Source organism: Xyrauchen texanus, chromosome 28 (assembly GCF_025860055.1).
Source record: "Xyrauchen texanus isolate HMW12.3.18 chromosome 28, RBS_HiC_50CHRs, whole genome shotgun sequence".
Classification (NCBI taxonomy): domain Eukaryota; kingdom Metazoa; phylum Chordata; class Actinopteri; order Cypriniformes; family Catostomidae; genus Xyrauchen; species Xyrauchen texanus.
The window spans coordinates 13172590-13199536 of record NC_068303.1 but is presented as its reverse complement, the minus strand read 5'-3'; the positions used below and the strand labels follow the sequence as shown (position 1 = coordinate 13199536).

General features: G+C 40.5%; 1 protein-coding gene across 2 annotated transcripts in view; it reads left to right on the top strand.

Moving 5' to 3' along the window:
- Positions 1 to 23831, top strand: part of pla2g4ab (phospholipase A2, group IVAb (cytosolic, calcium-dependent)) — a 34770-nt gene extending 10939 nt beyond the window's left edge. For both annotated transcript variants that reach the window (XM_052095872.1, XM_052095873.1), the window contains 12 exons: positions 5050 to 5194; positions 9801 to 9937; positions 10025 to 10247; positions 10375 to 10489; positions 15624 to 15761; positions 16483 to 16572; positions 17504 to 17569; positions 18219 to 18416; positions 19347 to 19531; positions 20064 to 20253; positions 21553 to 21710; positions 22018 to 23831. In XM_052095872.1, coding sequence (XP_051951832.1) covers positions 5050 to 5194; positions 9801 to 9937; positions 10025 to 10247; positions 10375 to 10489; positions 15624 to 15761; positions 16483 to 16572; positions 17504 to 17569; positions 18219 to 18416; positions 19347 to 19531; positions 20064 to 20253; positions 21553 to 21710; positions 22018 to 22155 — 1783 coding nt within the window. In that variant the 3' untranslated portion in view covers positions 22156 to 23831. The remainder of the gene's footprint in view (positions 1 to 5049; positions 5195 to 9800; positions 9938 to 10024; positions 10248 to 10374; positions 10490 to 15623; positions 15762 to 16482; positions 16573 to 17503; positions 17570 to 18218; positions 18417 to 19346; positions 19532 to 20063; positions 20254 to 21552; positions 21711 to 22017) is intronic.
- Positions 23832 to 26947: the final 3116 nt, after the last annotated feature.

The following is a 26947-nucleotide window of genomic DNA, read 5'->3' as shown; positions in this document are numbered from 1 at the left end:
ATGGCCTCCGTCAGTTCCCACTGGACGGGTGCTATGACGCACGACGTGGGGAGGATGGTTTCTGACTCGGGGGTCTCGGAGCCCCGGTCAAACAGGCGAGACAGGGCGTCCGCCTTGAGGTTCTGGGAGCCTGGTCGAAAGGTTACGGTAAAGTTGAACCGGGTGAAGAACATAGCCCACCGGGCCTGTCGAGGGTTTAACCGCTTGGCTGCGCGGAGATACTCGATGTTCTTGTGATCAGTGAAGACGACAAAGGGGAACCTAGAGCCCTCCAGCCAATGGCGCCACTCCTCAAGGGCCAGCTTGATGGCCAGCAGCTCTCTATTCCCGACGTCGTAGTTCTGTTCGGGGGGGACAGCTTGTGGGAGTAGAACGCACATGGGTTTAACTTGGCAGGAGTCCCGTGAGGTTGGGAGAGTACAGCTCCCACCCCTACCTCAGAGGCATCTACCTCCACCACGAACGGGAGAGTGGGGTCGGGCTGCTGAAGGACCGGTGAGGTCATGAAGGCCTCCTTAAGGGCCTGGAAGGCTTGCTGGGCAGGTGCGTCCCAGGTGAGAAACTTCGGGTTGACCCGTGTGAGGGATGTGAGGGGTGCGGCGATTTTGCCGAAGTCCCTAATAAAACGGCGGTAGTAGTTGGCGAAGCCCAAGAACCACTGGAGTTCTTTGAGCGTGCTCGGTTCGGGCCAAGACAGAACCGCAGCCACCTTGTCTGTCTCCATTTCCATGGTTCCCGCTGACAGGACGTAACCCAAGAATGAGACGGAGGGGCGGTGAAAGGCACACTTTTCGCCTTGACAAACAGGTCGTGCTCACGTAGTCTCTGCAGCACCCTCGAGACGTGGACGGTGTGCTCAGAGAGCGTGGTGGAGTAGATCAGCAGGTCGTCGATGTAGACGATGAGAAAGAGGTCTAGCATGTCTCGGAAGACGTCGTTCATGAACGACTGGAACACGGAAGGGGCGTTGGCGAGGCCGTACGGCATCACCAAATATTCATAGTGCCCCCTAGTGGTGATGAACGCCGTCTTCCACTCGTCCCCCTTACGGATGCGCACGAGGTTGTATGCACTCCTGAGGTCGAGCTTCGTGAAGACCTTCGCCTTACTGACCTGCTCGAGGGATGGTTGGATGAGAGGTAGGGGGTAGGCGAACTTCAGGGTGGCCTTGTTTAGGGCCCGGTAGTCAATGCAGGGGCGAAATCCGCCATCCTTTTTGCCCACGAAGAAGAAACCGGATGCCACCGGGGAGGTGAACAGCCGGATGATGCCCAGCTTGAGCGCCTCGTCGATATAATCCTCCATGGCCTTGGTTTCTGGTAATGTTAGGGGGTAGGCTTGGCTTTTGGGGAGTGGGATCCCCGGAAGGAGCTCAATGGTGCAGTCCACACTACGGTGGGGGGGAGACTAACCTGGGTCTTCGCGAACACGTCAGCAAACGCAGAGTACTCTGGCGGGATGGTAACCGTGGATTCCACTTCGGGGCTCTCTACCGAGGTGGAGGACACAGGAAGGGAAATACAGTGGGATAGGCAGTGGTCCGTCCAGCGCAACAGCTCCCCCGTGCGCCAGGAAATGTGGGGGTCATGGAGCGCTAACCAGGGATGGCCTAAAACCACTGGGTCTCTAGGGGAGTGTTTAATAAAAAACTGGATTACCTCCGTGTGGAAAAGGCCCACTTGGAGGGACAATGGCATGGTCCGGAGGGTGATGAGACCCGATCCGAGGGGTGCCCCATCCAGAGAGTTGACTCTGAGGGGAGGCACGACCGGACAGAGGGGGATGGACAGCTCCTGGACCAAGCCATCGTCTAAAAAGTTTCCCGCTGCCCCGGAATCGACTAGGGCTGGGGTAGAAAAAGAGACATCATTAAAAGTCAACGTTACTGGAAGGCAGACTTGCTTCTGGGTAATGTTGAGGAAAACGGATGTTCTCACCTGGCTTCTAAAGAGGGCGTGCCGGGGGCAGAGCTGGCAGGAATCAACGCGGTGCCCCGGGTTGCCACAGTACAGGCAGAGGTTCAGCGTCATCCGTCTGGTTCGCTCCACCTGGGTTAGTGGGGCGCGGCCAAGCTGCATGGGCTCGGCTGGGGAAGAGCGTTCGGGAGTCACGGGTTTAGGAGGGTTGCGAGCCACCGAAGGCTCGTGAACGACAGGGGGACAGTGACTCGCCGCGGCACGCTAACTACATCTGGAGCCGGTCATTTAACCCCAGGCGGTACACAGTCAACAGAGCCGGGTCGCTCCACCCACTACCCGCGGCAAGGGTGTGAAAATCAAGTGCGTAGGCGGCGGCTGTGCGCGACGCCTGCTTTAAAAACATGAGGCGGCTGCTGACATCTCTGCCAGCTGCCGGGTGATCAAAGACCACGGCAATTTGGTGACAAAATTGGCTGTATGATAATAATAGAGGGCTCTCCGCGGCCCACAACGCGGTAGCCCATTGTCGTGCTTTGCCCGAGAGCAAGGAGATCACAAAGTGCACTTTCTCACAGTCAGTTTGCAACAGGGGGTGATACGTCATGTATACAGTGCATTGCATCAAAAACCCCTGACACGCATCCGACGAACCGTCAAACCGCTCGGGGGTTTGAAAGCTCGCGGCGCTGGGGAATACAGTGGGCACATCAACGGACACAGGGACAGGTACAGGCGGAACAGGCAAAAATTGATCAGAAATCGCACGTACCGTCTGCAGGATCTCCCGTATCTGCTGTCCCTGACCCGCGAGTATTTGGTCGTGTTGGCCGACCGTAGATCCCTGGGCGGAAAGTTCCGTGATAATCCGCTCTAATGAGCTGCGGAAATCCTCGGTGGGTTCCATTGTGACTGTCCGCGGTGTGGTTGGTTATTCTGTAACCCGAACACACACACACACAAGACGAGATAGTCACAATGCAAGTCAAAACTGCTTTATTAGATAAAAAGCAGGCGAAGGTACAGTGGGGGAAATCCAGAGGGAGAATGGTCGAGGTAAGCGTAGGGTCGAGAGCCGGGAAAATCAGGATATTACAAAAGGGCAAATCTACAATAGAGTGGTCAAGGAAAGCAAGGGGTCAAAGCCGGGGTAATCAGAATAAATGCAGCAATCTAACAAGTAGAATTAACAGGGGGAGCTAGGGGAACACTAGTGCTGGCAAAGTGAAGGGGTAACTAAACAATAACCAACAAGAGTGAGACGAATGTGCTGTGGTATTTAAAGAGGTGAGTGCAGGTGTAAACAATGATGTGGTGATTGGGACGAGTGCAGGTGTAATCAATACTCTGGCGACTGGGAGCGGGCATGTGAGCCCGCGGGGAGAGATTGCGTGGGAGCGGGAGAGCTCGAGGAATCAAAACGAGCGTGAACGCTCGCGGGCTCAGAACAAGCGTGCACGTTAGTGAGATCGGGGCGAACTGAAGGGGCGGGGTTCGTTACATTTTACAACTGATATTTGGACATCTAATATAAGCTTAATGTCAATGTTGAGCGTATTGGACACTTCAGTTTTGTTCATAGGCTTGTAATCTTTGGAATTTTTTTTGTTAGACGAGTAAAAAAGAGAAAAAGGTCCATTTATAAAAATAGTGGAAAATTATTTGTTTTGTTATACAAAGCAACTAACTCATTTGCAGTTAATTGTTATTTCTACCTCTTTCCAGTCAATTATTTTGAGAGTTGTTTAAGTGAGAGAAGATCCTGTAACTTAGTGCAGTTTGGGGGAAATTGTAATGTTTAATCATTTATTTTATTATGAAAATAAAATTGTGCATTGAAAAAGGTAGATTTTGTTTGTATATGCCGTCAATAATAGTTCTTATAAAGAAAATCGGAATCGGCCAAGAAAATTACTATCGATTTTGGCTGGGAAGCTAATGAAAAAAGCTCACTAGTAATATATTTCAGAGAATAGCTTGTCATCTGCTGCTGTTTGTTGATGTCTTCAAGGCAGGGGCATAGGAACGATCTGAAAACTCATCAGCCGCTCTTCAGTTTTAGAGAATTTTTGAGGATATTTGTAAAGAATATGTGATTTTTATTTTATAGAACATGTTTTATGTTTTAAGAATATGTGATATCATTTGAAAGAAAACATATCAAATGACCTTTTAAGAAACATATTTTTTTATGATAGGACTTTAATAATTAGAACTAAAATGTAGAAACCATGTATTTTCATATTAAACAGAAGTATCATAAAATATATTGACTGCTGTCAAACATTGGTTAAGTCAGCCAGATCCAGCATGAAAGCATGAAAAATATTCCATAATGTCAGTGTCAAATATGATCTTACCTAACAATTTCAGAAGTATGTCTCACCCCTCTGTCTACACTGTTGACTTGGTCACTGATAATTTTTTTATTTGTTTTTCTAAAATAGCCACAAACATCACCATTACCATTCATCTAAATTCAATATAATAGCCAAACAAAAAACATGGAAAAGTAAAAAAAAAAACAATATTATTGTTTAGATGTATACTATGACAAGATTATTGCTGTCACACACTTGACCAGAATGAAAGAAATAACGAAAGTCTGTCTGCTTAAGTTTTTTTTAGCTGGTGGTTGTAGGCTGTATGAGACTTGGTCATTCAGTATTTCAGTAAAACAAGACTAACAATAAAGAAGTCCGAGATTAAAAACTTGCTAAAAGTTGTAAAAAAATGTTTTATCTGTTTACCAACATTAACTTACAATAGTAAAATTTTGTTATTTTTAAAAGTGCAATTAAAATAGTTGCTAGGCCCCTGCTTAAAGTTGAAGTCCAGCATGCAATTGGTTGTCAGAGATAACCATTTTGCCATGTGTGGCAATGCATTTGTTTGTTACCCTTCAGTCTCGGCTGGCTTTCTTGTTCAACCCTATTTTCTGTTATTAAAGTGGTATTTGGTATGGTAGGGGTATCTCGCCAGAGAGAACTCATTGCTTGTGGTAAATCAGTTTATTTCAGTTCTCTGAAACCTATACCCAACTTTTTGATAATGCACTATTCTGTTGATGTATTCATTATAACTCTATAATTAAAGAGCCACTTGTCTGTTTTCTCTTCTCCACTGTTCTCAGTTCAGCAACTGACCTTCGATTCAATCTGGATCTGTGTCCTAAAGAAAAGCTGTACAGACAACACCGACGTGACAGGGTCATGCTGGGCATTAAGAAATTGCTGCACATGGAGAAACCCTCATTTCTCCCTTTTTCACCTCATGAGGTACCACACGTGCATTGATTGCTTTCTCTCCCAGTCTCTTAAAACAGAGCATGAAGTTAGGGTTCATATCTGGAACCAAGAGAACCACAGGTTCAAATATGTTTGGGCTCTGTTATCACTTCTATTGTTCCTGTAAGCATGTCCTGAGGCACAAGGGTTGGGTTTGCATGAGAAAAATGTACATACATTTTTGAAGTCCCTATAGCAGCTCAGATTTCCACATTACTCTAGCAAAGTTATTATGTAACCCAAGATATTTGGCCTTTGTGGTGGTGGGGGCGTGGTCGAGCATTCGTCCAGAGAGAGAGAGAAAGCGGTAAGGGTGCATACACCTGAGCCTGATAATGACTAACACCTGTTTCTAATTGTAGTAAGCATTGGGGACAGTGATAACGAGTGACCACACCAGAGACCAAGGGAGAGAGAACCTTCTGAAAGAAACTGTTGTGTTTAAAGTGGAAATGTGTACTGCTGAAAAGCCCTTTTGAGTTGTTATTAAAAATAATACCTTTGAGTGGAAGAACCCAGTTCCTGTGACCTCCTTTCCCTCCCTACATCAAGTCCTTTACACTGGTGCCGAAACCCAGGAAATTGGAGGAAGTACACTGTCATGGAGTCCTCGTAGTTGGCCGAAGTCCTCAAGTCCCTTGCCGGTCTGCACCACACCCAACATCAGGCCCTGCTTGAGCTACACCAAGACCAAGATCATCGCTTCCATGAGATCCTCTGAGTTAAAGCAGAGGACCTGGATGCGATCCGGAGCCTCCTCAGCCAGGAAAAAGCCTGGCCATGACCCTGGACACCGCAGCCCCCATGCCCTTGGACGCTCTCATGAAGATGGGGGCAGAGGATGATCCAGAGGCCTTCTTGGATCTTTTTGAGCAGACAGCGAGATCTGGGGCTGGCCGCTTGTTTAGTGGGCGGCCAGGCTCATTCCCTTGTTGTCTGAGGAAGGCCACCTCATGGCACAACAACTGCCGGAGACAAGCCTCCTGGTTTATGACGACCTGAGGAAGAACATCTTGTAGCGGGTCGGCCGCAGCCCTGAGCAGTACAGACATCTTTTCCGCTCTATGAAGTTGGAGGGTGGCGGTTGACCATTTGCCTTCACCCAACGGCTCCGGGACACCTGCTAGAAGTGGCTGCCGGTGGAGGACCATGATGCCCCCGACTCTGCTCTCTCCCAGCATCCCATCCCAGTACCCCGGAGGCATGGAATCCCGCCTCATCGCCCTCCCCCTCAGGTGGATGTACCTGCTGACACAGGTGTGGGCATAGCACCTGGGCCAGCCTGCTGGAGTTGCGGGGATCTGCGGGGACACTTCCAGGGTGAATTCCCCGTGATGGATCTAGGAACTGTAGTCCGGATCCCTGACCCTTACAAAAAAACCCGGACAAGGACAAAAAAAACAACAACAATTTTTTTTTTTTTGAGCCTAGAGCTTTATAAGTCTGCTCACAATCACATTGCTGTTTCAGTGTGGCATGGCAACCTCCACCACCCCACCACCACCGTTTGAGTCCCGTCCTGCACGGAGGTAGGCTCCTCGCCCCTGACTCCTATCTCCGGCAGGATATGACGTTCCGAGTACAACTTCTTCGGACTGCCAGATGGGGAATACACCAAAGAGAGACATTCATTTTCTTATATTCATCAAATAAATGTCATCTTAAATTTCACTCGAGTCTTCCTGATAGAACTATTTGGCTAGAGTTTAAAAATATGTTAAATGGAATATGTGTGGATGGGTCCTTCAAGAAGGCTGATAGATTTGGAATGTGCGATGCTTTGGCAGAGGAGGCAGAGCCAGGGCCGTCTTCATCAGCTCCACGTCAGGGTGAAGTGAGGGAGGGGTAGACTTAGTTCCCTCACATGCTTAGAATCCGAAATGGATTTCCTTCTAGAGCATTCGAGAGACGAAAACCTTCGACCAAGTGAAAGTTATTGATGGTCAATGACTCCAAGCAAACATCACATTTTCATAGCCCAATTGTCCTATATTAAAAGAGCGGTTATATCAAGTGATGCAGGATGCTCAAATAAAAGAGGATACAACCCCGGGTCTTTTAGGGGAGAGAAAAAAACTGAACCAACTAATGGCCCATTTTTATAGGCCGGGCATTCAAGCTGATGTTCGTAGGTGGTGTGCAGCATGCCGTGAATGTCAGCTACCCCAAGAGCACCATTGTGCCCCCTTCCGTTAATTGAGGTTCCCTTCAAAAGAATTGACATGGACCTCGTCGGGCCATTAGAGCGGACAGCACGCAGACATCCCTTTGTCCTAGTTCTGGTCGAATATGCAACGTGAATACAAATTATTGGGTATCAAATTGATTCCCACTGGTGTTTACCATCTGCAGACAGATGGGTTGGTGGAGCGATTTAATAAAACCCTAAAAAAATATGATTTGTAAGTTACATTTACATTTACATTTATGCATTTGTCAGACGCTTTTATCCAAAGCGACTTACAGAGCCCTTATTACAGGGACAATCCCCCTGGAGCAACCTGGAATTAAGTGCCTTGCTCAAGGACACAGTGGTGGTGGTTGTGGGGATCGAACCAGCATCCTTCTGTTTACCAGATTACCAGTTATGTGCTTAGACCACTACACCACCACCACTCCAGTACATACACGAAGATGCGAGAAATTGGGATAAATGGCTCGAGCCCCTGTTGTTTGCAGTTCAAGAGGTCCCGCAAGCCTCCAAAGGGTTTTCCCCATTCAAGCTGCTGTATGGGCGGTGCCCGTGCAGCGTGCTCGACGTCATACAGGACACTTGGGAGGAGGGACCTTCAACCAGTAAAAGCGAAATTCAGTGCGTTCTTGATCTTAGAGCAAAACTCCACACCCTGGGTCAACTAACACAGGAGAACACATGCTAACACATGCTCCATGCTCAGGAACGTCAGGGCCGACTGTATAACAGTGGCAGTTGGCTACGGGAATTTGCACCTGGAGATATAGTGCTCATATTACTCCCCAAATCAAGCTCCAAATTACTCGCCAAGTGGCAAGGACCCTTTGAGGTCACACGACGTGCAAGAGATCTTGATTATGAGGTGAAACGAACAGATAGAGGAGTGCACAGGTAGACCTGTTTTCCTCCCAAGAAACCTTCCACTGCCCGTTCTGGTATGCCCGGACAGAGGCTCCCCTCGGGGCAGACGCTTTGGCACACAGCTGGCCCGCGGGGCTGCACAAGTACGCATTTCCAAGAACAGAAAACTGACTCTGAAGTGGGCCTACCATTTGTGTACCTCAGTAGAAATCCAGATTTGTCAGACCAGGCGATGTTTTTCAAATTGTCTTCTGTCCAATTTTGGTGAACATGTGCCCACTGCAGCCTCAGTTTCCTGTTCTAAGCTGACAGCAGTGGTACCCGGAGGGGTCTTCTGCTGCTGTAACCCATCCACCTCAATGTACAACATGTTGTATGTTCAGATGATTTTCTGTATAGAATTGTTGTTACATGTGGTTATTTGTGTTACTGCCACCTTCCTGTCAGCTTGGACAAGTCTGGCCATTCTCCTTTGACTTCTGTCATTAACAAGCCATTTTCGGGGAGTTACGTGGCACCATGCAAGAGTTGGACGTGTGACTGGCGAGCTCTGCACACTTTGATAGTTTTTAATACATTTTAGTTCATAAACCAGTGAGATGCTCACCCTGATCCATAACTGTACTATGAAGACATTAAAAGACACTTACATGCTCAAACTGATACCCCAGACAGGGCTGCAGACCAGGGACTCGGTTTGGACGGTGCGGTGGGAGAAATACAGCGTCAACTGGTGAGTATGTCAGTGATTCTGGCAATTGACATCACAGACATGGAGGATCTTGCTGTAATACATCGATCGATCACTTCCATGGAGATTAAATTCTCAGAGTTGGTTACAAGAATAAAGGATGTCAAGAAATTTATAGATTATCTGGAGTCATCGGAGAGAGAATTAGCTGCTAATCTGTTAGCGACCAAAGTGGACTTGGAACGCGGTTTGGAAAAATTAGAAGACCTTGAGAATTGTAGCCGGCGAAACAACGTCCGCATTGTTTGAATTGGTGAAATTTCTAGACAAGCTCTTCCCGAGTCTGCTCGACATAACAGGCCAACAGAAATCGAGCGAGCTCACAGAGTTCCGGCTCGGCGATCGGCTGAGAGAGACAGGCCACGGTCAATTCTGGCCAAATTTCGTTACGAATTCGACAAGAGAGAAACGTGATCAATTCAAAGAATACAAGAAACTCTTTCATCAATGGAAGGTCACTTTTGCCCTCTTTCCCCATTATTGTTCTGTCTTGCCCTGGAACCATTAGTAGCTGCGATAAGAAAAGAGAATGATTTTCCAGGGGTGATGGCGGTAGGTGTGACACATAAGCTTTTGCTTTACTTAGTTTTTTAGGTATTTACAGCTGTGCCACATGCTCTGTACTATTTGTGGGAGTAGCTAATGATTAATTATCATTAGCCAAGATTAATAAATGCTGTAAAAATATTATTCAGTGTTAGAACATGATACCCATTTGCATTCACTAATGGTACTTAACAGAAACCTACTGTAAAGTTTTATATTATTGTTTGTCTATAACTTTTATATAGGTTCCAGTGATAGCTGTGCTTGGGTCAGGGGGAGGTTTCAGGGCAATGGTTGGATTCTCAGGGGTTATGAAGGCTTTGTACGAGTCTGGAATTCTGGACTGTGTCACCTATGTTGCTGGCCTCTCTGGATCCACATGGTATGAGGTTGTTTCATCCATACCTCCATCCATCCATCCATTCATCCAGCCCTTGCTAACCTGTGTTTGCTGTTTTGTGCCTCACAGGTACATGTCCAACTTGTACTCCCACCCAGAGTTTCCCACTAAAGGCCCAGAGCGGATCAACCAGGAGCTGATGAATCGTGTCAGCAGTAACCCCCTTAGACTTCTCCATCCCAAACATATCCCAAATTATGTGCACGCCTTGTGGAGCAAGAAGGCCACAGGGCAGCCTGTAACCTTCACAGATATCTTCGGAATGTTGATTGGCGAAACACTTATTCCAGCTGTGGGTATCTGCTCTTTTAGCAATATGCTCCCTTTTTTAGAAATACATGATCTTGCTCTCTTTCTGCTTGCTCTCTGGTAGATTTAAAGTTTCAGATCCTGATTTTTCTCTTGTGCTCACTTCACAGAGGATGGACACTAAGTTGAGTGATTTGCAAGAAAAGATCAGTGAAGCACAGGCTCCTCTGCCTTTGTTCACCTGCCTGCATGTAAAACCAGATGTCTCTGAGCTTAAGTTTGCAGGTAAAAAGGCATATACTACACACACATATATATATATATATATATATATATATAACATATATAATGTCTATACTGGCTGCCAAAAGTTTGGAATAATGTACAGATTTTGCTCTTATGGAAAGAAATTGGTACTTTTATTCACCAAAGTGGTATTCAACTGAACCCAATGTATTAATGACGTGAAAATTTACTATTTTAATTTGAAAAAGAATTTCAGAACTTCTTAAACTACTTCACAGAGTTCTCATCAAAAAAATCCTCCACGTGCAGCAATGACAGCTTTGCAGATCCTTGGTATTTAGCTGTTAGTTTGTCCAGATACTCAGGTGACATTTCACCACACACTTCCTGTAGTACTTGCCATAGATGTGGCGGTCTTGTCGGGCACTTCTCATGCACCTTACAGTCTAGCTGATCCCACAAATGCTCAATGGGGTTAAGATCCATAACACTCTTTTCCAATTATCTGTTGTCCAATGTCTGTGATTCTTTGCCCACTCTAACCTTTTATTTTTGTTTTTCTGTTTCAAAAGTGGTAGAGCCCATAAGGCCTGTACTCCTGAGTCTTCTTTTTACTGTTGTACATAAAACTGATGTTGAGTGGGTAGAATTCAATGAAGCTGTCAGCTGAGGACATGTGAGGTGTCTATATCTTAAACTAGAAACTTCTTATCCTCTTGTTTAATTGTACATCTGGCCTTCCACATGTTTTTCTGTCTTTTGAGTTTCTTGAGAAAGCTGTTTCTCTTTGGCCATTTTTGACCTAATATTGACCTTAAGACATGCCAGTCTATTGCATACTGTGGTTACTCAAAAACAAACACAAAGACAGTGTTGCATCATGTAATTAACCAAATAGCTTTCAACTGTGTTTTGATAGAATGGCAAGTGATTTTCTAGTACCAAATTAGCATGATTACTCAATGATAAGGAGTGATGGCTGCTGGAAATGGGGCCTGCCTAGATTTGATCAATAAAAAAATTTTTCAATAGTGATGGTGCTGTTTTTTACATCAGTGATCTGACTCTGATTGGTTGAATGCCACTTTGGTGAAATTAAAGTGCCAATTTCCTTCCGAAACAGCAAAACCTGTAAATTTTTCCAAACTTTTGTCTGCCAGTGTGTATATATATATATATATATATATATATATATATATATATATATATATACATATATATATACAGTGCTATGAATAAGTATTTGCCCCCTTCCTGATTTCTTCTATTTTTGTTTATTTTTCATACTAAATTGTTTTAGATCTTCAAACGAGATATAGCATAAAACAAGGCAACCTGAGTAAACACAAAATACAGTTTTCAAATATACTGTATATATTTTTTTATTGAAGTAAAAAGTTATCCAACACCTATATAACCCATGTGAAAATATAACTGCCCCCTTAAACTGGTGCCTGGTTGTGCCAACTTTAGCAGCAACAACTGCAACCAAACGCTTACGATAACTGTAGATCTGTCTTTCACAATGCTCTTGTGAACACTCTTCTTTTCAGAACTGCTTTATTCAAGCAACAAACTTGAATTTTGCTTCTTTTGAGCCATCCAGAGGTGGACTTACTCCTATACTATGGATCATTGTCTTACTGCATAATCCAGTTGCGCTCGAGCTTCAACTCATGGACTGATGACCGGACATTTTCTGGTAGAGAGCAGAATTCATGTTTCTCTCAATTATTGCAGATCACCCTGGCCCTGAAGCAGCAAAGTATCCCCACACCATCACACTACCACCATCATTCTTGACCATAGGTATGATGTTCTTTTTGTGGAATTCTTTGTTTGATTTTATATCAGATGTAACGGGACCCCTGCCTTCCAAACAGTTTTACTTTCAACTCATCAGTCCAGAACATTCTCTCAAAAGCTTTGAGGATCATCAAAGTGTGTTTTGTCAAAATTCAGATGAGCCTTAATGTTCTTCTGGGTATCAGTGATATTTGCCTCGCAACACTTCCATGGATGGCATTTTTGGCGTGTCTTTCTGATAGTGGAGTCTTGAACAGTGACCTTTATTGATGCAAGAGAGGACTGCAGTTCCTTGGATGTTGTCCTTGGCTTTTTTGTGACTTCCTAGATGAGTTTTCGCTGTGCTTTTGGAGAAACTTTGGAAGATCGGACACTTCTGGGCAGGCTCACTACTGTGCCAAGTTTTCTCCATTTGGTGTGTTTTTTTTGGAGTCCCAGATCCTTTGAAATAGCTTTGTAACCCTTCCAAGACTGATGTATTTCAATCACCTTTTTCCTCATAATTTCTTGAATTTTTTTCGACCTTGGCATAGTGTGCTACTGGGTGAGACCTTTTAGCTAACTTCATGCTGCTGAAAAATGTATATTTAGATGTTGATTTGATTGAACAGGGCTGGCAGTAATTAGGCCTGGGTGTGTCTATTCCAGCTGAACCCCATGTGGCGGCGGGGGCGTGGTCGAGCGTTCGTCTGGAGAGAGAAAGCGGTAAGGGTGCATACACCTGAGCCAGATAATGACTTATACCTGTTTCCAATTACAGTAAGCTTGGGGAGAGCGGTATAAAAGGAACCACGCCAGCGGCAAGCGGGGAGAAGAGCTACCTGTCTGAAAAGACTGTGTTGTGTTGAGCTAATATGTGTGAAGTTGAAAAGCGATTTTGAGTTTGTCAATTAAAACGTTACTTTTGAGTAGAAGAATCCAGTTCACTTTGTCCTCCTTTCCCTCCCCACGTGAAGTTCTTTACACCCCATTATGAATGCATTTTCATAGATTTGAGGATTTAGTAACTAAGGGGCAAATACTTTTTCACACTAGCCCAGTTGGTATTGGATAACTTTTTTGCTTCAATAAATAACATTATCTTTTAAAAACTGTATTTTGCGTTTACACAGACAGCCTTTGTTTTATGTTATATTTTATTTATTTACTTATTTGCTAAATAGCCATGTAATAATTGGGACACTGTACAGTCAGCCAGTAATTTTCACAAAATAAACTTCTTTAGGATTATACAACCTGGTAATCCTATCGAGGTATATTTTGCAAAAATGATTGACAGACTGTATGTTATCCCATACTTATTTCATAACAACAACAAAAATGTATTTGCATTTATGTAAAATAAAAACTTTTGAAAATTGCAAATAATACCAATCCATTATCAGTTATTCAGATTAGTGAAAGATTCTGTCAATGCTTCATGGATTGAAAACAAGTTAAAGGTTAATTACCTGATAAATGCCATTTATAGTAGTTTGACCTGTTGAACTGCCTGGGGAGATCCCAATTCGGTGAACGGATTAGCAGAACTATGCAAACCTCTTTGTAAAATGTATTTTTTTTAGTTCAAAGAGGATTTGCATTGTTATTTTCAAAGCACTAAGAAAGCCCTGAAGCGCCACATATATTTGTTGTTAAATGTCTGTCTGTCAGTGTGCAGTTAAATATAGGCCACAAACACTTGTAATTCTGTTGTAATTGTTCACAACTGGTATATAAACTCTACGTCAGCAGAATGCATTGTTCTGTGAAGACTAAAAGGAGGAGCAGACACTGGCATGTGACTGAGCAAGCATGTCATCCAGGCTGATAACTGCTCATTCTACTTTGGACAGGAATAGTTCACCCAAAAATGAAAACTCTCTCATCACTTACTCACCCTCATGCCTTCCAAGAAATGTATGACTTTCTTTCACATAAAGGAAGCATAAAAGTAATCCATATGATTTTGGTCTGTTCTCACCGAGATTGCGTCTGAAGACAAAGATTTTACCACTGGAGTCATATGGATTAATTTTATGCTGACTTTATTTGCCTTTTGGTGCTTTAAAGTTCTGGTCACCAATTACTTGCATTCTATGGACCTACAGAGCTGAGATATTCTTCTAAAATCTTTGCTTGTGTTCAGCAGAAGACAAAGTCATCTGGGATGGCATGAGGGGGAGAAAATGCATGAGAGAATTTTAAATTTTGGGTGAACTATATCTTTAACCTTAAGTTAATTCATTTATCCCACCGAAGAAAATGTTTACATCACAGATATCCTACATGCAGTTAGTTTAATAGAGAGCAATAACTTTGGTAGTATAGAGAGCAATAACTTTGGTAGTTCTTAGGAAAAAGTGACCAATGGTAAAAGTACTTAATCACTGACTTGCTACTTATTGCTTTTAAAAAATGGTAGCAACAGCAATATTATAAAAGACATTAATGTTCAATAAACATCAAATATATTATTCATAATTATTAAAATAAACAATTCTTCCACTAAGAAAAATAGTTTATTATCCTAACTGTTGACTGTTTGCAGTTGCCAAGCAACATAGCAGCTTAATTAGGACGTTAATATAGAATGTGCCACTGAATACAATCGAGTTACCAGGCGTTTTGCTTTAGTATACACATGCGTCAATACAGTCTATATAACTGGTGCAACAAAGGCTGTTTAGACAATGATTGAGTGAATAACCATCTTTTAAATCTCAAGTGGAACATTTTAGTCAGAATTCATTTGTCTTGGCCATTTCACTTGCTCTCACAAACTCATATGCGTAAGTTTGGCTTTGTAAATTAGAAAGCAATTTCTCTCTGAAGTTCCACCTCCTTTTCTCATTTTGTCAGGAATCACCCTGACATGACGTGTCATTTCGTTACCAGAATAGTCCAAACCACTCCTACTTCCACAATAGACTACAACTATGGTGACTGTCAATACCTGTGAATGTCATTAATTATTTTGTCTACACCTAAACCTCCACGTATTTGCAATTTTCTGCAGGCCCATACACACAAAATAGCTTTTGTGTTGTTTTTATAATCTGCAACTGATTTATACATCTGCCTTCATCAAAATTGACATACGTTAATAATTGTTACTTTCTGGAAAATGAAATCTGATACATATTGCATTTGCATCTTGCCAAAACAATTTCAAATATGCAATTTATCATTGTGGTTCTTAGAACCTATTTATGGTCTGTTTTCAAACATTATGATTTGTCTACTTAACATTTTAATACAGGCTATTATTAATGCAATCACTGCTGTTTTTTGTTGTCATGGCCATGTTTTGCACACTTATGTTAGTTGTGGATACAGTTCTATTGTGCTTTCACTTCTGTTTTGATTGTTGTGTTTTAATTGACAGATTGGGTGGAGTTCAGTCCATATGAGATCGGAATGGCTAAATATGGAACCTTCATGACCTCTGACCTTTTCGGAAGCAAGTTCTTCAGAGGAAATGTGGTCAAGAGGTACGAAGAGAACCCTCTTCACTTCCTTATGGGTGAGGGGGCTTTGTTTGATGGATCTCTTTTGGTAAAGCACCAGGAGAAGAAAGTGAAATTATGTCACGGAGTGTTTATGGAAATAGTGACACTATATTGTTGGAATCCTCACTGTGTTAAATGTCACCTGATTAAGGGTGTTGGTTTAGTAATTTACAATAAACTCAACCTTTACTGTATTGTAATGCAAGACAAGGTAGTGTTGTAATTCAATGGCACACTCATTTTTCAGTATAGCACAGGACCGTGCCTATACATTAAAGGAACATTCCTACCAGGGTGTATCGCAAGATTAAGTTTCAGCGCAGACTTACAGATTTTCTTGTGTTTCTAACTTAAATATAGTTTAAGAACATGACCTAAGAAAAGACAAAGATTGTCAGATGAGTCTCACGAAAACATCCGGGTCTACAGTCACCTTAAAAATCAAAAGAAAGAAATAAGAAATATGTTTTTTATAAAGAAAAAAAACTTTTTTTTTATTACAGTAATGATAATGTGATTTTTATTTCTTCATACAATGAAAATGTGAGGGAAAATGGGCTTAATTGTCCTTAGGTTTCATTCTTCAAGTACAACACAATTTCTTATGTTTTTCTTTTGATTTTTGGATGTAATATGACCCTGACCTGAGATACTTTGTCATTGCTAAGTTATACAATGTTCTGTTGTAGTAAATGGGATACAGCGTCATTGTAAATGTGTGTAAATGTTGCACAGGTGTGTGGGGCAGTGCCTTCTCCATCCTTTTCAACAGAATTCTGGGGTTGAATGATGTGACGAAATGCAGCACCATGGAGGAAGAACTAGGTAAGATCAGACAGCTTACCAGCCTAACCACAAGAGTATTTCCTACAGATCCAAGATGTTGCATAAGTTACTTGAAAATAGCAGTCCTCTACAATTTACATCTCTATCTCTAAAATTGTAATCAGATAACTTTACTAATTACTTAATTGAAAAGTAATCACATTACTAATTTCTTTAAAATGTACATTCTAAAACACTTTTCCACTCAACAAATTCAAAATAATGTATATATTTCTGTCTTATTCATTGTTTCGCACATATTATACACTCAGTACATCACATTTCTCCCTCACAATAACTCGTTACAGGTGCATAATTCATGTATTCTACAAAAATAATTTATTAGAAATAAGCATAACCCTTTAATGTACTTCAAAGTAATTAAATTAACTGAAAGTCAGTAACTGTAAACTGATTACAAGAATTTAAAATGTAATGCATTACGCTACTTTTTGACTAAAAAAGTAATTAGATTACAATAACTAATTACTTTGTAATTATATAACACCCAACACTGATTATGTGTCCTATTAATTATAAATATTTAGGAGTTATGTTGTGTCAGAGCAAAGATAAAGGAAGATGTTGTAGAACTATAGTGCTCCGTGTGTTTTAGGGTGTGAATGTGGGTTAAAAATAATTTAAGATTAGTTTGATGGTTATCAGACAGCTGCACAACGTGTGATTACTACTGAAATTGTGGTTAAATGAAAAAACAGTTTTGAATTCCTGTGAAATGGCATTCAAAATTATATAGAAATGGTATGCAGATGCATGCAAACATCCTAACAAATGGGGAGTGCCCCTACACACTCACACACATGCAAACACTCTATCATTTGGTTTCACCCACTAATCTTATGGAGAATAAAAATGCAATATGTTACAGTGTGGTTTTTGACTGCTCATGTCTTCACTGCTTGTTATACAGAACAGATCAAACCAGAACACATCGTAGGAGAGGACAGTCTAGACAGTGATGAGGATCCACATAAAGGTGAGATTTTAAACCTTCTATACTGAAAATATGTAGTTTAGGAGATGCTTTTATCAAATGCAATCTACAGGACACCTTATACAGGAACAGTCCCTGGGGTTATGTGTCTTTGTTTTGCACCTTCTGCAGAGTTTCAAATCTACAACCTTTTGGTCACCAGCCCAGATCTTTAACCACTAGGCCACATCTAGTCTCAGTTAGCCTGACCTTTGACTAATAGACAAATGGTCTGGTCCACAGTGCAGCATATTCTGGCCAAGAACAACCTACTAAGACATGTAAAGGGACCAACCACATTTGGTTATGTTTTTACATGCTGTTTATGGGTAGGTTTCTCTGAAATGAAGTGTATGACAATAATATGCCAGTGGGAAAAATAAAAGTTAGGTGAGCAGTTGTATGGAATACACTGGGAAAATCTTTATAGACTGTGTGATCAATGTTTTGTCCATCCAAGAGTGAAAATTATATTTTGCAGACATGTCTCATAAAACAAATCACAATATAAATTTCTGCTTGTGGATATCTAGTTACTCTAAATAAGTTTTAAAAGATTTGATGGCACTAACCTTGCATATTTTCTGATAATAACAATATTAATGCAAACACTAATAGTACAATGATTTTGGTTTTTATCTTGCACCTACAGAGGAAGAGTATCAGGCCAGCTGGATGCAGCGTATGGTTAGCTCTCTCCTCAGTGACTCGTCTCTTTTTAACACCCGAGAAGGCAGAGCAGGAAAAGTACACAACTTCATGCTGGGCTTAAACCTCAGTGATTATGTGCCACTTTCCCCTTTCACTGAGTCTCTTAGTGCCACAGAGGACGAGGTTGATGCTGTCACAGGTCAGAGTTCATGTTACGTTTACGTTATGTTCATATCTGTTTCTAAGTGTTTAGTGGATTAGCAAATGTTTAGAGTAAAAGGAATATTCCGGGTTCAATACAAGTTTGTATTTTCTTTATAAAAAAGCAAGAATCGAGGTTTCGGTGACACTTATTACAATGGAAGTGAATGGGGCCATTTATTTGAGGTTTTAAAAGGCAGAAATGAGAAGCTTATAATTTTATAAAAGCATTTAATTCTTCTGTTAAAATTCATGTATTATTTGAGCTGTAAAGTTGTTTAAATCATAATGTTTACAGTCATTTTAGGGTTTGTTGACATTACATCATCATGGCAACGAAGTTGTAAAATTGACTACAACTTTACCCAGAAAAGGTAAATAAGCGATTTTATGACACTAATATCATGTTAACATGCATAGTGTTCACGTCTTGTGGCTATACTTTTTGTATACAATGAGTATTTTAACGTTTACGGACTGGCCCCATTTACTTCCATTGTTAGTGCTTCACGGTAACTCATATTTTTGCTTTTTTTAACTAAAAGGATTTTTGTTGTAACCAACATTATGCCACAAATGCTGTTGATTGAGCTTAACTGGTTTTGAACCTGGGAACCTGGATTGAAGACAGAATTTTCACCCAAAAATTTACATTTGTCATAATGTGTTAAGTGATCTTATGCTACTGCATAATTTGTTCCAAATTTGTGACTTTCTCTCTACATTGGAACTTAAATTAGATGTTTGCAGAATGACACCTCAGTCACCATTCACTTTCATTGTATAGAAAAAGCTGCAATGAAAGTGAATGGTGACTGTGGATATAATTCAGATTTACATCCATTTTGTGTTCAGCGAAAGAAAGAATGTCATAAGGGTTTGGAATAATATAAGAGTAAGTGATAACTATCCCTTTGGACACTTTTAGACCCATTTGAGTTTGACCGCATCTACGAGCCACTGGATGTGAAGAGCAAGAATATCCATGTGGTGGACAGTGGCTTGACCTTTAACCTACCTTATCCTCTGGTTCTACGACCTCAGAGGGGTGTTGACCTCATCATCACATTTGACTTTTCTGCCCGGCCAAGTGACTCTAGTCCTCCATTTAAGGTTAATGCACATGTACAGACTGATTTTTCATTGAAACCTACAAAAAAAGTTTTAGGAATTTGACACAATTCAAACAAGGAAAGGTTATGATGTACAATGAAGAAGAAATGATCAAGGTTCTGCACTATTTGTTGGTCCTTTATCAAATGTAAGCAAATTTGAGACTTGGAAGGTCAGATTTTCTTGCTTCATTTGAAACACACAAGATTGGAACATTCTTAAGTAATACTGGTATAATATGAATCATCAGGTTTTACACAAACTTGTGGAGTCCATGCCAGCTCAAATGCATGCTGTCATTAAAGCAAAAGTGGGCATACTAAATAATAAGAAATTCTGAAACTTATGTTAATTACATTTTTACACTCATATTGTCATGCTGTCAGGTTTATATACAGTATATATAATAAAGTATATACATAGTATTATATACTGTATGCATCCCTTTCATGTACACACATACTTATACTCCTGCATGCACAGACAAAACATCTGACATGTTTTCAACAAGTTTTTATTCGTGTCTCTCTAGGAACTTCAGCTGGCTGAGAAATGGGCACGAATGAATAAGCTTCCATTTCCTAAGATTGACCCAAAGGTGTTTGATCGGGAGGGGCTGAAAGAGTGTTATGTCTTCAAGCCCAATAAAGGAGAACAAAACTGCCCCACTGTCATCCATTTTGTCCTGGTCAATATCGACTTCAGGACTTTCAAAGCCCCAGGTATGTGCTCATTTGTTTGTGTTTATGTATGTGTGTGTGTGTGCGTGTGTGTACTTAGGGGATTTTTATGGACAAATCAGCATTATATAACTATATTTATAGTAAATTCCAACAAGTCAAAGAATCTCCTCAAAGACCTTTCTGGTGTGGGTTTATCTGTCCACCTACACTGTCCTGTGATTTGCACATTTGTTAGTAGGAGGTTGTGTAGTGAGGACTGTGGTTGAGGTTTTTGAGATGCTTGATTTTCATTTCTGTTTATAGAATGCATGAAGTGGATGTATTTCTTTATGTACCTGTGCTTCACACTGTTAAAGCTGATATAACTTTTTTAGTGTTAAATTACTTTCACCTATTCCATCTTAATAAGCAGAGACAATTATAAGTAAGCCATTCATGTTAATTTCTTGAAAACTGTAAACACTGTGTCTCTGTGCCACTATAAAAATGTCTGTGTTTGTTTGGAGTGGCCCATCCAGCAAAACACAACAACATTAACTTTAACTGTGTGATTTTGGGCAGGGTTATTCGGGGGTATATTCGGAAGGCTGTTTGAAAACGTTTATTTTTGCATCTCCAATATTTCACACTTCAGCCTTAATGTGCTTTGAAAAGTAATAAATACTTTTTTGAGTAACTTTGTTAAAGGAATATTCCGGGTTCAATACAAGTTAAGCTCAATCGACAGCATTTGTGACAATGTTTATTACCACAAAAATGTATTTTTAGAGGTTACAATGACACTGATAATGGATGTGAATAGGGCTAATTTTTGGAGGGTTTAAAAGGCAGAAATATGAAGATCATAATTTTATTAAAGAACTTACACTAATTCTTCTTTTAAAACTAATGCATTACTTGAACTTAAATTGGCATTTTTACAGTCGTTGTAGGGTTTGTTGACATTACGTTTTCATGTAAAATTGGCTATAACTTTACACTGAAATGTGATTTTATCACACTAAAATCATGTGAACACACTTATTGTTTACGTCTTGTGGCTATACTTTTGCAATAGTGCGTATTTTAACTCACTGGATTGGTCCCATTCACTTCCATTGTAAGTGCCTCACTGTAACCCAGAGCTTAACTTGTACTGAACCTGTAATATTCCTTTAATGACTCAAATGAGCACTAGTATCAATAATAATAATGTTCATTAGTAACAGTCTATAATGTATTGGTGAAGTGGAATCCAATCTTTGCTCATCAAATCATTGTCTTCACAAATTAGACAAGAAAATTTGTGCATTAAAAATGTCAAGATGTTTGATATCAATTGTGAGGTGTGTTTTGAAGGGGTTCCAAGAGAGACAGACAAAGAGAGAGAATTTGCAGACTTTGACATCTTTGATGACCCCGAAACGCCTTACTCTACCTTCAACTTCCAGTATTCCAACCAAGCCTTCAACCAGTTGCATGACCTTATGGAATTCAACACACTTAACAACTTAGAGGTCAGCCCAACATTGATTAATTCTCCTTTAAATGCTCTGTTAACATTCTGTTAACATTCAATATAAAGGTGAAGGGTGTAAATCATGTGCCTTTGGTGACAGAAAACAAAATGACAGTCTGTTTGAGCGGCTCAATTGGGCTAGACATAACGATACTGACTCAATGGAACCAATGGTGCGAGTTTGCATGAACAATAAAAGATGGGGCAGGTGTTTGAAACTTGTTTAAAAATAGTCAGTATTTTTATTTTTTTTACAATTCTGTAATTCACCTTTAAATTTGATTGATATTACTATGTTTTCACAGGTCATCAAAGAAGCTGTAAAGGACAGTATCTTGTATAGGAAGGATATTCCATCTCGCTGCTCTGTCTCACTCTCTCTCAGTGAAGTTCAAAACAAAAAACTCTTAAAATGGGAGTCCAAAGGACAAGCTTGCCAATAAGGAGGCGGAATCCAGCTACAGGAAGTTTGCAGTTGTCACATAGCTCATCATGGAAAACCCTTTTTTAACTCAGAAATAACTGTGAAACCAGATGATCTGGTTTGGTCCTTTGAACATTTCTTTCTAGCCTTTTAAAGAAAAAAGCACAATTTCCGGAATCCCCTGGTGACGTAAACCATGAAAACAGTAGAGAATTTACAGTCTAATTGTTAATATTCATTTGTGGGTGTGAAAAGTAATGCCATAGTTTCAAATTGGACGCAAACAACTATATTAATTTATTTCAAGATACATAATGCCTCTTTAGAGGGATAGTTCAACCTGTCACCATTTACTCACCTTTATGTTGTTCCAAACCTGTATGACTTTCTGTCTTTTGTTAAACACAAAAGGGAGAATTTTAGGGACCGACAGACTCAGTCACCATTCACTTTCATGGAATAAAAAAGAAAATGCAATGAAAGTGATTAGTGACTCAGACTAACATTCTGCCTAAAATCTCCTTTTGTGTTCCACAAATTTGCATATCATAAGGATTTAGAAGAACAGGAATGTGAATAAATGGAAACAAAATGTATTATTCCTTTAAGCTTCTTATTACTAGATACTAGTGTGTCTCTCTCAATAAAGGTAATTTCCCTCCTGAAGACTTCAAGTATAAATGGAAAATTTTCCAAGAATGTTACCGAAAGAACCTTTGGGCTTTTGGGTGTGTTTGTGTATGTTTTCAATGGCAACTGCTAAAACAACATCAGATGAGTCGTCTAGCCCCAGTTAACCATCACATTTAGGTTTATAAATAAGGGAGTGCCGCAACTAAAGAGCAACATCCTGAGGGGCAAAACAAAACATGAAACCATGGTAATCACCTGCAACCACCATTATTCTGAGCTGGTTTGTTGAACAGGTGTTTATAATGTATAGCCCACTCTTGTTATTTTATTCCTCCATTGAGAGGCAGAGATCTCGCTGAGTAATTTCCCTGAACCTAGGTTGTCTGTTAGTATCTGAGTGAAAGGGAAGAGAGAGGTGGTGTGCAAGGAAATGTTAGCTAATCCTTAAGTAAGCATTGCAATAAAATTGTGCGTGGTATTTCAGCACAAATAACTGCATCTTAGTCGCTAACTACCTACTATCCAGTTTAACCAGGCACAAAATGCGTATTGAGTATTTAAATGAAGTCATTGTCTTTCTTTTTAGCTCAAATATGCCATCTTTCTTTGTAAATTAGACTAACTGTAAATTCACACCTTATTCACAAATCTCCACACTATTGACAATAGTGTAAAGCAGGTGACAAACTGAATTATATTTAAAAGTATATATAAAAATATATGGCCTAATACTCACTCTAATAAATCTGCTGCATCTGTGGACTGACAAATTAATGAGTCCTGTAACTGGTTGTATTAGATTATTTAATGTAAAGTGTCATGCTCTGAAGTCTTGTTATAGTGTGTGTGTGTGTGTGTGTGTGTGTTTTTTTTTACATTTGTGGACTTAATACACTAATGAATGCTTGCGTGTTTGGCTTACCATGGGATTTATTCAGTAGGCTATCATTAGTTTGTACTTATTGGCTCACAAAGGATTAATGTAGTATTTATTAATAACCATGATGAACCACAAATACCCATGATTTGAAAATAATTGTTTACACTCCTAGATAATATATTTTGTTGGTTAATAAATAAGACTTTAACTAAATATGTCAACTTTGAGTTATTGCCTTTGTACTGTCTTTTTCTCATGTTAGTCACACTCTCACTTTAGTCATACTGTAAATGATGTAAGGAGAGGACATGCCTTTGTCAAGGCTCGGGACATTCTACTGTAAAGAGGATGTATTTTCAGTTCAAGTGTCTTCTAACTTCTTATATATTATAAAAACATCTAAATACTTTAGCAGATGCACATATTCTCACAATGGATCTGTTTTATTCTCAGCATTTATCGTCATGTAAAATGATACTGATTATTTTAAAACATGCCAGAAAAAACATGTACCATAAATACTATAAATGCCTTCTATAAAAGTGCACCAAATAATGTTATCAAATAAAATATTTCAACTATTCCCTATCAATATCAACCTGTAACAACTTCTGTGAAATCCCCTACAGAGAACTGGTTTTCAAAATTCAATAGATTTAACATATTAATATGATTTATGATCCCTTTTTAATGTAAACCAGTGTAATTTGTGATGGCAAAAGCGAATTGTCCATATCCCTGAACCTAGGCTGTCCATAATGGCATGCTGTTACTAGCCAATACACTATACTAATTTAGAATGTTAATATAATATATAAATAACACTAATATTACTTATTTGTTATTCAAATTTAAGATACTTAATTTCCTGATACAGTGGTGAGATGGGTGCGATTTAGCAGAGACGGGCCACTTATATTATAATGAATGGGAAAATTTGGAATGCCCAACTGTCAACTGATATAGAAAAAGAAGTCTCACCTTATGGGTTAAAGAGCAAATCACCTTTTAGATAGACATCCCCTGTCAATCAAATAGAGAATGTGCATGCGCATTAGCTATTAAAACCAGGAAAATCAGTGTTGTCAAATGTTACTGCTGATTTCAAATGTAGTTTGATCATAATCTTGATTAACCATATTAGAGATTTCAGTCTTTCCCCATTTAAGTGGACAGGAGCTGCTCTTTTATGACTGGAAATAGCTCCAAAGATGGCCACCAGTGGACTGATGATCACTGACAGATGATCACTGACAGATCATCACTGACTTTGGATATGATTAGAATGCACATTTTAATGGGTCTGCTTATTTAATTGATGGCATTAATAGTGCCTTAATGAACACAGTTATGTTTTGATAGCTTACTCAGCCAATCTCTTCCGAAGTTCCCATGATAGACATTATTAGCAGTAGCACCATCTTTATTGGGAATGACAACGAGGCTGTGAGGGATAGACTTACCTTCAATGGCATGCACTGTGTAAAACTGTAAAAATCCCCTAGATCCCATCTGATTTTCCACAGCTCATGTTGTCTAAAGTCTTTTGTCTACTGAGTGTTCTTGAAAATAAATTCTCATTATTTTGTCTGCGGAACGATTCAAAAACACTTTAAACTGCAGTAAAGCCCTACAGAGGGGTATGTCTATTCCTCACAGCTTCATTGTCATTCCTGTCAAAAATTAAAGATGGCAACCAACAGATACACGAGACAGGACCAACTAGGCAGAGAGAGCGAGGTTAGTACTCAACATCGAACAACAATCTAGCAAATATCTTGAGAACACAACGTGTTTAAAATGTTAGCCCTTTAAGAAAGGAGTGAATTAGAAGAGAACAGTGTAGGGATGCACCAGCTGTGCGTAAGTTCTCACGAGCCGTAAAGTTCACACTAAGGGCTTAGCAACTACTAGTTAGATTATAACTAAGTCAGTGCTTAATATGGTTGCACCACCTGTTCTTAATGCAAGACTTAACTAGTAGGTCGTAAGCTCTCTGTGATGTAACGCAGAGTTGCATAATATGACATTTACCTGTAGGCTATTTATCCAATAAGCAACCTTCATATTTATGCACAAAACTGTAAAAAGCTGTGAAGTTCAATTTGATCTTGTTACAGTTGATGTTCAAACCTTGTTTGCTCATGTAACTGTAAGCTGTAATAAAATTTTATATTTGCCCTCTCTAAATATTCACTTTAATATCATATATATATATAGATATACACTCACCTAAAGGATTATTAGGAACACCTGTTCAATTTCTCATTAATGCAATTATCTAATCAACCAATCACATGGCAGTTGCTTCAATGCATTTAGGGGTGTGGTCCTGGTCAAGACAATCTCCTGAACTCCAAACTGAATGTCAGAATGGGAAAGAAAGGTGATTTAAGCAATTTTGAGCGTGGCATGGTTGTTGGTGCCAGAAGGGCCGGTCTGAGTATTTCACAATCTGCTCAGTTACAGGGATTTTCACACACAACCATTTCTAGGGTTTATAAAGAATGGTGTGAAAAGGGAAAAACATCCAGTATGCGGCAGTCCTGTGGGCGAAAATGCCTTTTTGATGCTAGAGGTCAGAGGAGAATGGGCCGACTGATTCAAGCTGATAGAAGAGCAACTTTGCCTGAAATAAACACTCATTACAACCGAGGTATGCAGCAAAGCATTTGTGAAGCCACAACACGCACAACCTTGAGGCAGATGGGCTACAACAGCAGAAGACCCCACCGGGTACCACTCATCTCCACTACAAATAGGAAAAAGAGGCTACAATTTGCAAGAGCTCACCAAAATTGGACAGTTGAAGACTGGAAAAATGTTGCCTGGTCTGATGAGTCTCGATTTCTGTTGAGACATTCAGATGGTAGAGTCAGAATTTGGCGTAAACAGAATGAGAACATGGATCCATCATGCCTTGTTACCACTGTGCAGGCTGGTGGTGGTGGTGTAATGGTGTGGGGGATGTTTTCTTGGCACACTTTAGGCCCCTTAGTGCCAATTGGGCATCGTTTAAATGCCACGGCCTACCTGAGCATTGTTTCTGACCATGTCCATACCTTTATGGCCACCATGTACCCATCCTCTGATGGCTACTTCCAGCAGGATAATGCACCATGTCACAAAGCTCGAATCATTTCAAATTGGTTTCTTGAACATGACAATGAGTTCACTGTACTAAAATGGCCCCCACAGTCACCAGATCTCAACCCAATAGAGCATCTTTGGGATGTGGTGGAACGGGAGCTTCGTGCCCTGGATGTGCATCCCACAAATCTCCATCAACTGCAAGATG